Genomic DNA, 15,249 nt, shown 5'->3' on the forward strand with positions numbered 1-15,249 from the left:
TTTTGAGGCCCATACTGCTCCAGGAATTGGTCTTCAACTGATAAAGACTGGAAAGCATTTACGGACTGACCGTCCACGACACACTCAGCACACAGCGTGGAAATCCGAGCTTCACGTCCACGGTACACACTAGCATGGATAGTTGGCTTTTATCTTCCCTGCTCAACTTTTTTTCTGACAAGGAATTTTTATTTCCAATCATATGCTGAAATTAATTGGTTTTTTGTTCTGTTTTGTTTTCTTCTGGACGGAGTCTTACTCTGTCACCCGGGCTGGAGTACAGTGGCCTGATCTTGGCTCACGGCAACCTCCACCTCCTGGGTTCAAGCAATTCTCCTGCCTCAGCCTTCTGAGCAGCTGGGACTTCAGGAACGCATCACAACTGCCCGGCTAATTTTGTATTTTTAGTAGAGACGGGGTTTCTCCATGTTGGTCAGGCTGGTCTCGAACTCCCGACCTCAGGTGATCTGCCTGCCTCAGCCTCCCAAAGTGCGGGGATTACAGGCGTGAGCCACTGCGCCTGGCCACATGGAAGGTTTAAACTGGCCACAAGGTCAATTATGGTCTGCGACTACCTTTATATTAACTCAAAGCAATCAAGGAGGGCCGGGCGGTGCTGCTCAGCCTGTCTGGTGTATGTGCAAACTGGAAAGAGCTCATCTGCACGGCTAGTGTGGAAGGTCTGGCATGGGGAATGAAGGATTGGCCATGCTGCTTTAGGACAGTGGGCCGGGGTCCTGCACCCTCTCGGACACCTGTGTGACAGGCATCATCACGGCACATCGACGGAGGGCTTGCTCCAGGCAACCTAAAGCCACACCCTTCTTTTACCTGTTTAGTTTCCTTCTTTGATTTTCTACCCTTTGGACATTAAGATCTGTGAAATGCTCTCGTGAAGAGGAAAGGATTTCTAGATTCTCTGCAGAATGAAGAAGAAGGTGCTTGCAGACAGCTCTTGATTGACAACATCTTTTAGAGCAATTGTAATTGTGTTTCCACCTGGCTGTTTTTAGCGTTTACTTGTCCAAACTTCTGTTTAGGAGCAATTATTCCCAGAGGGATGGGTATTACGGATGTTTAGGAACGGCAGAACTTTCCACTAGGAAGCAACTAAATAGCCCGAGAGGCTCCCAGCGCCACAGAGGCTGAGAGCTTCCCACGTGGCACCCGCAAGCTGGACAGCATTTCATCGAGTGGGAAGACGATGAAATACACCACGGCGCACTCACGAGAAGTTAACTATTTCAACAGGCGAACCAAGAAGGAAGACGTGAAGAAAGGAAAGAGCCGTGAGCACGCGCCATCTCCCGACATCCCGGTGGGCGGGATCCTCACCTTTTGATGAGCTTGATGGATTTGAAGGCTTCGTCCATGTCTCCGATGGTGATGAAGAAGCTGAAGTGGAGCATGGCGTCCCGGGTGGCCTTGTCGCAGTCCTCCAGCCCCATGAAGTCTCGCAGGGGTCTCCTGGACACCATCTGAGGGATGTGGTGGCACCCAGGCTCCACCTCCTCTTCTCTGTCTGCTTCTTCTGGCTAAATGACAAAGGACCCAGGTGTTTGTTAACTCATATGTAGAGCTGAAGCCCTTGCCCAGATCTCGTCCTCTAGATTTAGCTCCGTTATGGGGGAGAAATCTCTCCGCAGACAGACACAGATATTTAGCAACAGGTCAAGTCCCTGCCAGATGCACTGAAAACCTTTAGGGTCACCGGCAATGGTCAGAGCTTTTGGCTCTGGCTTCAGATAATGGGTAAGCAAAGGCTGCCCGTGCATGAATTTGTTTTTTAAACTCTCTTAAAATTAAGTAACAGAAGCATGATTTCAGGTAGAATTTTCCAAAACAATAACCTGGACTGGCTGTGTACCCTCTATGGGTGTTTTTCAAGAGAGCCCTCAGCCTGGGCAGTGAGGCCCTGCATGGCACAGAGGGGGACGTGGCTGTGGGCCCAGTGTCCTGGGCAGTGAGGCCCTGCATGGCCCAGGGAGGGACACGGCTCTGGGCCCAGTGTGGGAGCACACTGCTATGGCTTGCTGGAGCCCCATCCTCGCCTGAGCATGTTCTCATACCCAGTTCCTGGAAATCAGCGCTCCCGAGGGACCACTGACCCTCCACAAGCCCCTCCAACTGCTTGCCTCGTCTTTAATCATGGGTCCCTTCCTCCGTGAGGCAGGGGCTCTGCACGCTCTCTCTGGGCTCTAGCCCTGCCCCTCATCTGGGTCCCATTTCTCTGAGAGCACACGCACTCCCCTGCGTGAAACGGATCACCTCATACCCTTCTTGGGTCAGGCTTCCCTGGTCTTGCATCTGCTGCTATTGTGTGACTTCCTGAAGGGTGACTCCAGCCACCTGCCTCCCCAGCTCTGCTCCCATCAGCTCACTGCTCCCACAGAAGCTGACCTGCAGTCCCCGTAAGTAGGCCTCACAGGCGAGGTGGCACTTGGCCTGGGTCTCAAAGAAATCTGGGGAATTTGTCAGACCCAGTTGTGATGGGGAGCCCCTTCTTGGCACAGTGCAGAGCATAAGCAAAGGCCCTGAGGCCCCACAGAGAGGCGCTGGAGTGGAGGGCCTGAGGATGGATGTGACTGGGGCCATCTGCAGGGCGCTGAGTGCCGGAGGGTTTGGACTGTCAGAAAACGTACACGCGCAAAAACAACAGGGAATTCCTGCCTGCTGTGGTTTAACAAACTGCAAGGAAGCGCCCTCACCTCTGATAACAACGGCAGCTTGGTGTGGACCGAATGGGTACCTGGTTCACTGTGTGAATGTGAATTCTCGTCATTCACTATGTCCTGCTCACAGCTCTGTGAGGGAGGGACTGTCAATCCCAAGTCACAGCTGACCAGTCACACCGTGCAGGGGCAGGGTCCTAAGGGCTGCTGGACCCAGATCCACCCTCATACCTTGGAGAAACTAGGCTGAGCCATTTGAAAATGTGAACAACAGCAGTGTTAACAGACAAAAGACCTCATGGCTAGTCCTCACTGGAAAGTGAGACTCGAAAGGCTGAGTTACGGAAACTCCCTCTATTACAAATGTTGGTAAACTAAGTTCTTCCTGTGTCCCACACAGCAGAGGAAAGAGCTGTGTCCCACGTCCCAGCCATGACCACAGCTGGCGGGCTCCTGATGAGCTTTGCTAGGTGAGGGGTGTCCGGCTCAAATAAAGACAGCTGACGCTGAGTGTCTCAGGCTTACGACAGACCTCGGTAAAGTGAACATGCAAGCTAAGCAGAAGGCATCAGTGCACAGACAATTGTACGGAAAACAAGGGAAGAAAAGGACGTCAGGAAAACAACCTGGGGAAGCAAGCGACACATGACCTGGGTGTCTGTACTTACGACTGCGTCATACACGCCTGCTCTCTGGAACAACAACTATGAGGAGCGGACGCATGCGGGAAAGTGAGAAACGAGAGAGAAAAGAACAGATGCGTGAGTGCGCACAAGACAGAAATGCCACCATGCAAAATTAACGGGGAAAAACTCAACAGAAATAATGTAAAACATTGTTAACGCTTTGAGTTCTGAAATCAAAGAGAAATTAAAGCACATAAGAAACGTAAAGCCAGCATGGAATTCGGAGGAATGCCAAGCTGGTGACACTTGTCTATTAAAATACAGGAATTAAGGAAACACGCATTGACAGAGCAGGGAGCCCTCGATTTGGCAGATCACACGATGCTTTCCCAGTCTTCATTGAAGCTAGACTGCCTCCACCGCAGGGAGCAGTGTGACGCACAAACAAGCACCATGCCAGTCTCTGCTGGCTGTGCAGCCTGGCTCTACGTGGTGACCGGGAACACGGCCGCCAACTGCAACCACGTTCGCATTTGTGTGAATGCTGTTAATCCATCACTGCACACAAGGTTCCAGCAGAGCCCGAGGACCAGAGGCCAGCACACACCTGCTCATGTCATTGTCACAAGTTAGGCAGTGCCCCACCCCACCACCACCACGTCCTTTATGCCAGGTCCTATGAAGGTGAACAGCAGCTCGGGGGTGTGCGTGGAGCTGGTGTGCCTGTGGTCCACCGTGGTGGCTGCTGGTGCAGTAGCATCTGTGTTGGCTTCTGTGGCCATGCAGGGCTGCCTGTCCTTCCCCTTCCCGGAATGTCCCTCTGGGGTCTATGCTCCCTCTGTCCCAGTTTAAATGCTCCCTCGACCCACCTTGGGTTATAAAAGTAACACAGGCTTACTGAAGAAAATTAGAAAAGTACAGAGTTCATTCTTAACGTTGATAAGCCACTGTACGTGAAAATCCAAAAGCAATCCAGGTCAGAGTCTACACAGTTTAGTCCTTCCTCTGATGTGACAGTAAACAGGAAGTGGTAGGGAAGAAAATGTACATGTTTGCTGAAGGAGTGTATCTAACAGGAGAGAAGCTTCCACGTTTCATGGAAATAAAAGCAGCAGCAGAAGCTGGTGGCATGCTAGGTCCTGAAAGGTGGGAGCTGGTGGCCCCCAGCCTCCCACCTGCAGAACCCCTCAGGGGGCTCATAGGCTGGCGCCAGCTGGGACATGAGTCTGAGCCTTAGGTCAGCCAGGCTCCACTCTGAAAAATCCCCACACGTGACTCGGGATGCTCCCAGAGGCTGAGAACAACAGGTCAGTGAAGCGAGGGGAGCAGCTCCCTGAGAGTCAGGCTCAGGCGCTCCAGTCACTGGGCCTCAGAATGCTCCTGGGGCACACACAGGCTGCTCTTCTGCAGAGAAGCTGCAAATCCTTTGATCAGCGTGCCCTTTCAGAAGCAGAGAACGTTTCAGGTCCAAAAGGGACCTTGGAGACATGGGGACCAAGTCACAGAGAAGTAAGTAACTTGTTCAAAAGAACCTATTGGGGTGTGTGTACTGATGACGATCCCATTCTTGCAATAATTTAAAAACATGTCCATGCATGAGTCACACACGAATGGGCGTCCAGAAGCCAGAACCCTACTGAAAGGAGCCACCAGCCTGCCCACAGTGGCCACCTCCAGGCTGGGATTATGGAGATTTGTACTGTTTGAGTCTTTACTTCATTCTTTGTAGTTCCTAAGATCCCTACAGTCAATGTAGAAATGCGTGATTTTAAGAAAGCAGCTAGAATTTTAGAAAGACAGAAAAGCTAAAAGGTGTTGAGCATTCAGGGAAAAGTCAAGGGGGAAGGGTGCAGAGTCCTGAGTCCTGAGCGAGAGCTCCTTCACCTAGAGATACCACTCATCAGCATGACTTCTCTCTATCCTGAGAGCAAAACCACTTTCAATTTTCCCAACAGACCACAGTGTTTGCTGGAATTGCAGGTGACAAGTTAGACTGGATGGCTGACCTTGTCTACGGAAAGGGAAGCCTGGAAGAGCCGCGAGGGCTAAGTCACATTTCAGCTCCCTGGGACGCTTGCAAGAGCCCAGCCAGGCAAGGGGAGAGATCAGAAGATACCTGCGCAGATGTTGTGGCTTCGTACCTTCCTTGTGAAGTAGTAATAAGGCACTTCCATCCCCAGGAGACTGTGGGAGGCGGCAGGCCGGGGGAAGCTCTCATGAAGCAGGAAGCCATGCTCTTCGGAAATGAAGAAGGACAGGATCAAAACATCTGCCTAGTAGAGAAAGAAAAGTACTGTTCTGTTGTTTTTTTCTTAACTTACATAAATTTCTGGGGTACAAGTGCCATTTTGCTACATATACTGCGTCACGGTGGAGTCAGGTTCTCTGCTCGGATGATACTATCTTTTATCTGTTCCACCTGGGAAAAACCAACATGTCTACTAGAAGGACGCACCTCATCCAGTTTGCGACCACTGGACTCTCCCGAGTGACTGTTTTTCTTGCAGCAAAGGCTCATCATTCCCACCCTGAACTGGTGACTGCAACTCAAAAGAGCTTTCATGGTTTAAAAGTTCTCCCCCTTTGGCTGCTATAAACATCAACAGTGATAGGCCGGGTGCGGTGGCTCACACCTGTAATCCCAGCACTTTGGGAGGCTGAGGTGGGTGGATCACTTGAGGTCAGGAGTTTGAGACCATCCCGGTCAACATGGTGAAATCCTGTCTCTACTAAAAACACAAAAAATCAGCTGGGCATGGTGGCAGGCGCTTGTAGTCCCAGCTACTCGGGAGGCTGAGGCAGGAGGATAGCTTGAACTTGGGAGGCAGAGGTTGTGCGAGTCGAGATTGCGCCACTGCACTCCAGCCTGGGTGACAGAGTGAGACTCCATCTCAAAATAAATAAATAAATAAATAAATAAATTAAATAAATAAAAAATCAACAGCAGCACCACCAACAAAGAGCCTGCTTTCGAGGAACAGGGAACATGCAACACAGAAACCACATGCTCTGTGGGCTGCTGCACAGAAGCAGAACAAGCAACATCAGGACATGTGCCTGTACCTGCAGCTGCTTTGGACAGGAAACCAGAAGAGGTGAAGGGAAGGCAAAGCCCTTCCTTGCTACCTGGTGTGAGTTTAGCCAAGGGCGCATCATCACAGAGCAGACAAAGAGTCCTAGGATCAAACTGCCAGGAGACCGCCCTGCCACACCTTCATCTTCCCCAGGTGCCAGCCCACCCATTCTCCTGACTGCCCAGGTCACCCCACAGCCTCTGTCTTGAAGTGGTGCCTCTGGCAATGTCTTCCTCTCCCCACTCTGGTGGTAGAGATGCCACCTGGACATGTCCTCCCACTCAGTGCCTCAGAACCAAGGATGGATTTGCTTCTGAACTCAGGGTAGCAACACTGACTGCAGATAACTCTTTTTTTTTTCTCCTTTTGAGATGGAGTCTCGCTCTGTCACCCAGGTGGAGTGCAGTGGTGCGATCCCGGCTCACTCTGCCTGGGAGGCAGGGGTTGCAGTGAGCTGAAATCCCATCACTGCACGCCAATCTGGGCAACAGAGAGAGACTCAAAAAACAAACAAAACAAACAAACAAACAAAGATTTCTTTCCTAGAGAATCACATGTAGCAGTCAAGACAACAAGAGAACCAAAAAAATGCCATTCAGGTCAGAGTCAGACAGTAAGTGTGGAGCTGGCCCACAGGCATAAACCTCAAAGAGGAGACACCACACACCGTGGCTTCTCTGCATAGCTCAAAACAGACCTAGCAATGGCAACTCCACAGAGGGTGGTGATGGGGTTATAGTGATGCTGCCGTCAGTGGGAGCCATGAGGCAAATGCTCTACTCCACATGAATGAATTTTCAGGACCCCTTTCCCAGACCCCATGCTAGGAAGACATTTTAAATTAATTCTTAGTATTCTTTTTTAGAGACGAGGGTCTTAATATGTTGCCCAGGCTGGTCTCGAACTCCTGGGCTCAAGCGATCCCTCCTGCCTTGGCCTCCCACAGCGCTGGGATCACAGGCGTGAGCCACCATGCCCGACTCATGAAGGTTTTCAGTCTGGCAAACGGCCACTGAGCGTGTCTCAACTCCAATACAACAGGCAGGGCGTACCGCAGGGCCAGCGCGCCCATCACGGGGCTGCCCATCTGCAGACTGAGGCTGGGAGCCCAGCGTCTCCTGCACGGCTTCACACACGAACAGCCGGGGCTCGCTCTGGTCCCAGAAGTGGTTCACGGGGATGTAATTTTTCAGACCCTCATCTGCAAAGAGGTGGCTCCTAAAAGACAAAGGAAGACCCGTCTGAACCCCAAGGAGGGCACTCCTGCTACCAGTCTCCCTCCCACACACATTCCCAAGGCCTCCAGGTGCTGTCCCAGACCATGGAGTCCACACGCTCAGCTCTGGGAGGACCTTTGGGGCCTCACTGCCATGCGCCCTACTGGAACGTGTTCTTAGATTTTAACAGCTGGGCTAAGGGTCCAAGCAAAGCCCGGTTTGAAAGGACCACAGAAAGATGATGCTTTGATTCTGGAGGCCTTATGGGGGGCCCAGAAGAATCCCCAAAGCAAAAGGGACCCTTTTCCTTTTCCAGGACCAGCAGGCCAACCTCAACGTGGGATGGCATCCCTGGTGGGCGGGGTCGAGGCTTTGGCTCCATGGTCATGCCGGGTTCCCGGTCCCCACCGGTCCCTGTGCTGTGCTGCCCCTTGTACCCAGGTCCCTCCCATCTCTAAAGTTCCATGTTGGATGCGTCCAGAACTCAATAAAATGCTGTGGGGAAACACAATGATGTGCCGGCAGAGGACACATAAGGTCTCGAGAGAGCAGGTGCCCAAGGAGAGGAGGCCTATGAGCCTCATTCGCCGCCCCCAGGGTGTGACGAGCCCAGGCTGTGGAGTGGGACCCTGCCAGGCAGCACGACCCACGGTGGCTACAGAAGGACAGGACCCGGTGCTGCAGAACATGCAGATCCCGCAGGAAGCTGCTGCACCCAACAATGGAGGTACCCTCACAGCCACATCTGGCACCAGTGCAGAGCAGAACAGAAAGCAGGGCAGAGGAGTGAGTGCCATGATCCAGATGAGGCAGCTCTGAGGCCCGCAGAGCCCGGGGACATAAGCTGGTTCCCGTGAGGCGAGACCAGGCTGGCACAGGACAGGAACGGACAGAAGGAAGGGGGCAAGATTTTAATGCCCTCAGAAGCTCCCACGGGAAGCCACGCATGGCAGGCACAGAGTCGAGAGGGAAAAGCATGAATGAAAAGACATTTTGGTATGAGAAAAGCTGCAGACCTGGGTGACGGGCAGTGGGGACTAGAGGAAAGGTTCAAGGAGCAGCCCAAGAACAGTGGCAGCAGGGGGAGAGCTGGCACTTGGCCGAGTCAGGCATCATCGTCTGAGGCGGGAGAATGGGGCCTGCACTCGGTGAGCTGTGAAGATGCAGAGTTCCACAGGCGGTCACCAGCAGAGGGATGAAATGAGGCCACCAGGTGAAAGAAGGTTCCAGAACTGTATCTGAGGAAGAAGGTGTGTGGGAGAGAGAGGCAGGGGGAATCCAGGGGGGCTGGACAGAAGGGGTGTGTCTGAGGGTGGTCAAGTAATGGAGGAGGGGAAAAAAAAGAGAGAAAACCAGCTCCGAGCTCAGCTGTGTAACTGCTCTGCTCCTCTGTGAGCGTACGCAGGCCCCAGGGCGCCCGTCCTGCTTTCCTGTCCTGCGGGCCTGGCTCACACAGGTCGGCGGGCTCAGCTCCGCAGCCCACTTTTCTTTTTTTTTTTTTTGAGACGGAGTCTCACGCTGTTGCCCAGGCTGGAGTGCAGTGGCGCGATCTCGGCTCACTGCAAGCTCCGCCTCCCGGGTTCCCGCCATTCTCCTGCCTCAGCCTCCTGAGTAGCTGGGACTACAGGCGCCCGCCACCGCGCCTGGCTAATTTTTTGTATTTTTAGTAGAGACGGGGTTTCACTGTGGTCTCGATCTCCTGACCTTGTGATCCGCCCGCCTCGGCCTCCCAAAGTGCTGGGATTACAGGCTTGAGCCACCGCGCCCGGCCTCGCAGCCCACTTTTCTTTCGCGCCTCACTTTGTGCAGAATCAACCATGAACTAACTGTAAGTGAACTATCATCAGCACTCAAAGTTCTCCAAACGCGCACTCAGTCACAGAAGGAACTCCAGATATAGTGAACACAGACAATTATTCTCCCTAGAAGTACGTTCTTTAAACAGGCAAATGCCCCCAACATCAGAGGTGCGGATGCCCCCCAACATCAGAGACGTAGATGGGTCTGAGGCCACCCCATTCTCTCCCCGCAGTGACTCATGGGCCACTTCTACAGACGCCCGGCCAGAGCCCTTCCAGAGTTGCAGTTTCCACTCAGCTAACTCCAGAACCTTCCACCTGGAGGACAGAGACTAAGGACTCAAATCTACCCACTGCCCGAGTGTGCTTCTGTTTTCCTCTTTCTTTTTCCCACTGGAGCCTGCTGGGGCCTTGTGAAGTCTGGTGCGTACCTTAACGACAACCCGCCCAGAAGCTGAGAAGTAACTGAACATCATTTTTTCCAACAAAATCCTCCTGAACCACAATCTTACTTATCAGTCTCTTGCTCGTTAAAGGACAGTGTCTCTCTCCGATCAATTTGTCCAGTCTTGAAGTCAAAGATGGTCACTGTGTCCATTTCAACATCGTAGAAGCAGATTTTGGAATCGGGGCTGTTGTCAGCCTAGAAGAGAAAACCAGAAAGCTCACGGCGCCTGCCCGGACCGGCAGGCTTGTGGACTATGCCAGGGACTGACGCAGCACATGTCAAGAGAAACACACCCAGTGTCACCAAGTCCACAGGCCGCTCAGCTTCCAAGCACTAGCATGCTTTCAGCATTTGCAATTTGCTGGTTTCGGTGTTTTTTGAGACAGGGTCTCGCTCTGTTGCCCAGGTTGGAGTGCAGTGGTGAGATCATGGTTCACTGCAGCCTCGAATTCCTGGGCTCAAGAGATCCTTCCCCTCAGCCTTCCAAGTAGCTGGGACTACAGGCATGTGCCACTGTGCCCAGCTAATTTTAAAATATTTTTGTAGGGATGAGGTCTTGCTATGCTGCCCAGACTGGTCTTGAACTCCTGGGCTCAAGTGATCCTCCCATCTCAGCCTCCCTAGCAGCTGGGATTGCAGGTGCGCGATAACCGTTCCCGGCTGAAACTCCTTGATTACAGCCGAACTTTTCCACTGTTTCCTTCTGCCATGGTGGAGTAGGCCCCTTGCTCCAGCCCCTGCCTCATCCCAGCCCCGTGCTCTCCCCTATGGCACCTCCGGGACCCTGTGCTTGCCCTCTCTTTCAGGTCTTCCCATCAGTGTTAACCCCCTCAGAACGCACCCTCGACCTTTTTGAGGTTCCTGGCTGCCTCCTTCTCCCGGTGGCCCCACCTCCCTGGCGGCACCTGCTCACCTGGCTTCCCAGGCCCCATCTGGGTTCTCAGGGCCACAGTGGCCACCGTTTTTCCTCCTTGGGGACATCCTCTTGCCTGTCCCTGTGCTCCACCTGCAGCCCTGGCCCAACTTTCTGACCAGGTGTGGGACTGCCCACTAGCTGCCTCCCAGGCACCTGCCCTTCTGCTCATCCACCTTCGCTGCAAACGTTTCCTTTCCTACCTGGCTGCAAGGGTTAGAAACACCTCTGCAGTCCTGTCCTGCCCTAGCCCTCGGCCAGTCCATCGCCAAGCCCCACTGTGGCTGCTCGAGCCCTCCAGTGGCTGCCACAGGGACCAAATAGGCATCTGCACCCACCAACCCCTTGATCCATCTTCTAGAAACAACCCTCTAGAAATATGATATTTATGTTATCCTCATCCTTCTGCCCTGAGGTCAAAGTCAGCTCCCACCTGCATCAGCCTCGGCCCTGTCCTTCACCACGAGTGCAGACCCTCGATGAGGACAGGCTTCGCCAACGCAGGCCTCTGCCGTCTGCCCTCTGCTGTCCCCACCTGTCCTCACCTGCTCACTCTTGCCTCAACCTTGGCTGGGCCATCACCCCCTCAGCAGGCCTGGCCCGAGCTCCATAGCAGCGCAATGCTGTGCAGTTCCATACCCTCCAAGCACACATGCCTCCTGCCCTGCTCATCCACAGGTGGTGGGTGGGGTCCTTGTGCATACCTGAGCACCTCTGTGTCCATGGTGCCTAGCAAAGCGTCTGGCCCACAGCAGGAGACCAGTTACGGCCCTTGAACGAGCGAATGAACAAGGGAACTGGCACCAGCAGAAGGGAAGGAACCAGGGAAGGAACCAAATGGCTCCAAACAGCTTGCCATGCCCTGCCACCCCTGCCAGACCCTTCCACGTGGCTGCCACCAGCCCCCTCACACACCAACATCACCATGCCTCTCTGAGCAGTACGCCTGAGAACTCTCTAACAGTCCTGTCCTTCCTCTCACGACAAAGAGAACTGAGTGGGATGAAGGCAGGGATGAAGAGGAAGCAAGCAACTCTCCGATGAGGAAACGACTGTTCCGACGAAGGAAGACTTGGAGAAAGGCAGCGGACAGAAGGTGGCAGGTGGGGGAGGGACAGAGGCTGGGTGAGGACCATGCTGGGGAGGTCCCTGGAGAAGGTGGGAGGGAGAGACCCGGGGAGAGGAGGGAAGGAGGGTGGGGCTGAACAGAACATGGGACAGGAAGATCCACACAGGAGGAGAGAGGCACGAGCAGGCAGGAGGCCCGGCCTGGGAGGATAGCGGTGAGGAGACGGAGTGGGCGAGTGGACGAGGGGCAGCCTCACCTTGCTCGGGAGGATACTGATGGTGCTCCCGCTGCTGCTGCACCGCAGAGAAGCGATGCCCCCCGCCCCGGGGACCAGCTCCGCCAGGCTCCTGCAGCTGCAGTGTGCTTTGGCCTCTCTGCAGGGAGGAAGAGGGACCTCAGTGCCAGCCAGAGGCCCAGTTTCCCATTCTCCGCCCGCCCTGAAACCTCAGTTCACGGGCTGACTGCCGCACAGCTCCTCGGCTGCTTCTCACCCTGGGTGGTACGTGTGCACCATGAGGTGGAGCAAACGCAAAACACAGGGTGAGTTCTTCCACCTCAGGTACTCTTACGAACAAATATGAATATGAGTGCTTCATCCCCTTCCTCTTGTTCAAGTAGCTTATTAAAAATGCTGTTCTAGGCTGGGCGTGGTGGCTCATGCCTATAACCTCAGCACTTTGGGAGGCTGAGGGAGGCGGATTACTTGAGGATTGAACCCAGGAGGCGGAGGTTGCAGTGAACCGAGATCATGCCACTGTACTCCAGCCCGGGCGACAGAGTGAGACTCCATCTCAAAAACAAAAAACAAAAACAAAAAAACAAAACAACGCTGCTCTAAGCTGTTCTATACCTGGAGTTTGTGCCTTATGCTCTGTTTTGGCGATTTTTCATAGCACATGGGGACTGCTTCATTACCCTCTGTGACAGCTGCACAGTTTCCCATCATAGGGACACACTGAGCTAGTTAACTCGTCCCCTGCCAGTGACATTTAGTTGTTTCTAGTTTGTTGCTGACATAATCAATACAAAGTATATAGTGGTAGTTCATTGTTATTTTAAAAAATTTTATTTACATGTCCTCAGTTCTTCCCTAATGTCTCCTTCCTGTCCCAGGATCCCATCCCAGATTCCATGTGACACTCAGTGGCCGTGGCCACATAGGTGTCTCTCAGTTGTAAGTTTCTCAGATTCCCTTGTGTCTGAGGAGTGCTGGTCAGGGTCACTGCAGGCCACCCTCCACTGAGATCTGCCTGGTGCTCCTCTCACTAGACTGAGGCTCTGGGTGTTTGGGAGGATGACACAGAGGTGAAGTGCCCTTTGCATCAGGTCATGTCAGGGGTAGATGCTGTCTACCACTGTTGATGTTGACCTGGTCACCTGGCAGGGGAGTCTGTCAGTTTCTCCACTGTGGAGTCCTTCCCATCCTGTCCCGTGTCCTCTCCACTGTGGAGACAGCCCGTTCCTATACTGTGCTCTCTGCATGGGACTCACGAAGCACCGGCCACCCTTGAGGAGTGGGGAGTCCTGGCTTGTCCCACTCATGAGGGTGGAGGGGCCACAGAAATCATGTGGAATTCTTTTCTATGGGAGATCTGTCTCTTCTCCCCTGTTTATTATTGACTTACTCATATCATTTGGACTCACACATATTTATTTTTTTACTTTGGGATATAATTCAATGCTTTTTTTCTTCCTTCCTTCCTTCCTTCCTCCCTCCTTCCTTCCTTTCTTCCTCCCTCCTCCCCTCCCCTTCCCTCCCCCGTCCCTTCCTCTTTCCTCCCCGCCCCTTCCCTCCCCCCTCCCTTCCTTTCCTTTCCTTCCTTCTCTCCTTTCTTCCTTTTTCCCTCCCCTCTGCTTCCCTCCCCTTCCTTCTCTCTCTCTCTCTCTCTCTCTCTCTCTCTCTGAGACAGGGTCTCACTCTGTTGCCCAGGCTGTAGTGCAGTGGTGTGATCTTGGCTCACTGCAGCCTTGACCTCCTGGGCTCAAGTGATCCTCCTGCCTCAGCCACCCAAGTAACTGGTACTACAGATGTAAGCCACCATGCCTGGTTAATTTTTTTTTTTTTTTTAGAAATTGGGTTTCACCATGCTGCCCAGGCTGGTCTTGAACTCCTGGGTCTAAGCAACCCACCTCTCTCAGCCACCCAATGTGCTGGGACTTGCAGGATGAAATGGGCCACCCAGAAAAAAAAAATAAATAAATAAATGAAATGCTGGGACTGCAGGCATGAGCCACTGCATCTGGCCTGCTTTATTTATTTTGTTGCTCCAATTATTCCAGCTCCTTCGTACATTTCCTGCCCTGGTCCTAGAATCTGCATCTCTCCAAGGTTCCATAGCTCCTTTATTGGAGGATGGTGGTAGAAACCAAGGTCTGGGCACCAGGTGTGGCTTCTGGGACACGGTTGTTGCTTCTAGGCCCTCTCAGCTGACAGAGCGAGGAAATATGTGTGTACCAACGGGTGCATCGACACAGACCTGCGATTCTGTGTATGGAGTCATCCCTACCTACGTGAAGCCAGGCATTTGTTCATGCTGACACCTCTACCTCTGAGCTACTCTCCCAGGGCTTATTCTGGTCCCTCCCCTTGCTAATCTGTAACTCCCACTCCCGCTGTGCGATGCCAGGCTCCTGCCATCTACCCTCCATTTGTTCAACTGTCCAATTCCAGTGCACATGCATTACAGGATCAGCATTGCTCATCCCAACCCCTGTGGGGAGCAGGATTCTCAACTAGAGAGCTGAGCTCCTGTGCAGTTCCTTTGGCCTAAGTGCTGGCCAGGGCCTCCCTCACTCCCAGAGTCACTCAGGCCAGCACTTTTCCCCCAAACCCTTTAGTGAAGCTGTTTCATACATTTGTTAACACAGTCAGACTGTTTTGTTACCTTCTGTGTTCCATCCTGGGGTCCTCTAACATTTTAAGTGATTTTTTTTTTCAGACAGGGTCTCTCTGTGGCCCAGGCTGGAGTGCAGTGGCACAACCAGGGCTCACCGCAGCCTCAATCTCCACGGCTCAAGCAATCCTCCCACCTCAGTCTCCCAAGTAGGTGGGACTACAGGTACGTGCCCCCATGCCCACCTAATTTTTAAAAGTTTTTGTAGAGACAGAGTTTCACTATGTTGCCCAGGTTGGTCTCAAATTCCTGGGCTCAAGCAATCTTCTCGCCTTGGCCTCCCAAAGTGCTGGGAATACAGGTGTGAGCCACCCTGCCCAGCCTGAATGATTTTTTAAACATTTGCATACATTAAGGTTCACACTTTGCACCATAAAGTGCTATGATTTCCAACAGATGTACAATGTCATGCACTCATCATATAGAAGCTTCCCCACCCCCACCACTCCCCGTGCTTCAACTATTCAAGCCTCCCCTCCCCCACACGGCTCCACCACCAGGCAAAGGCTAGGAAGTGAGCCCCAACATGAGGCATTC

The 15,249-nt window shown here is 53.1% G+C and overlaps 1 protein-coding gene across 3 annotated transcripts in view; it reads right to left on the reverse strand.

Moving 5' to 3' along the window:
• LOC105485847 (intraflagellar transport 140) overlaps positions 1-15,249 on the reverse strand; it is a 104,126-nt gene that overhangs the window by 48,511 nt on the left and 40,366 nt on the right. For all 3 annotated transcript variants that reach the window (XM_071083859.1, XM_011748408.3, XM_011748407.3), the window contains 5 exons: positions 12,075-12,192; positions 9,901-10,031; positions 7,425-7,590; positions 5,440-5,571; positions 1,336-1,535 (listed from right to left, as the gene is read on the reverse strand). In XM_071083859.1, the coding sequence (XP_070939960.1) occupies positions 1,336-1,535; positions 5,440-5,571; positions 7,425-7,590; positions 9,901-10,031; positions 12,075-12,192 (747 nt within the window). The remainder of the gene's footprint in view (positions 1-1,335; positions 1,536-5,439; positions 5,572-7,424; positions 7,591-9,900; positions 10,032-12,074; positions 12,193-15,249) is intronic.

This window comes from Macaca nemestrina, chromosome 18 (assembly GCF_043159975.1).
Source record: "Macaca nemestrina isolate mMacNem1 chromosome 18, mMacNem.hap1, whole genome shotgun sequence".
In the NCBI taxonomy this organism is placed as follows: domain Eukaryota; kingdom Metazoa; phylum Chordata; class Mammalia; order Primates; family Cercopithecidae; genus Macaca; species Macaca nemestrina.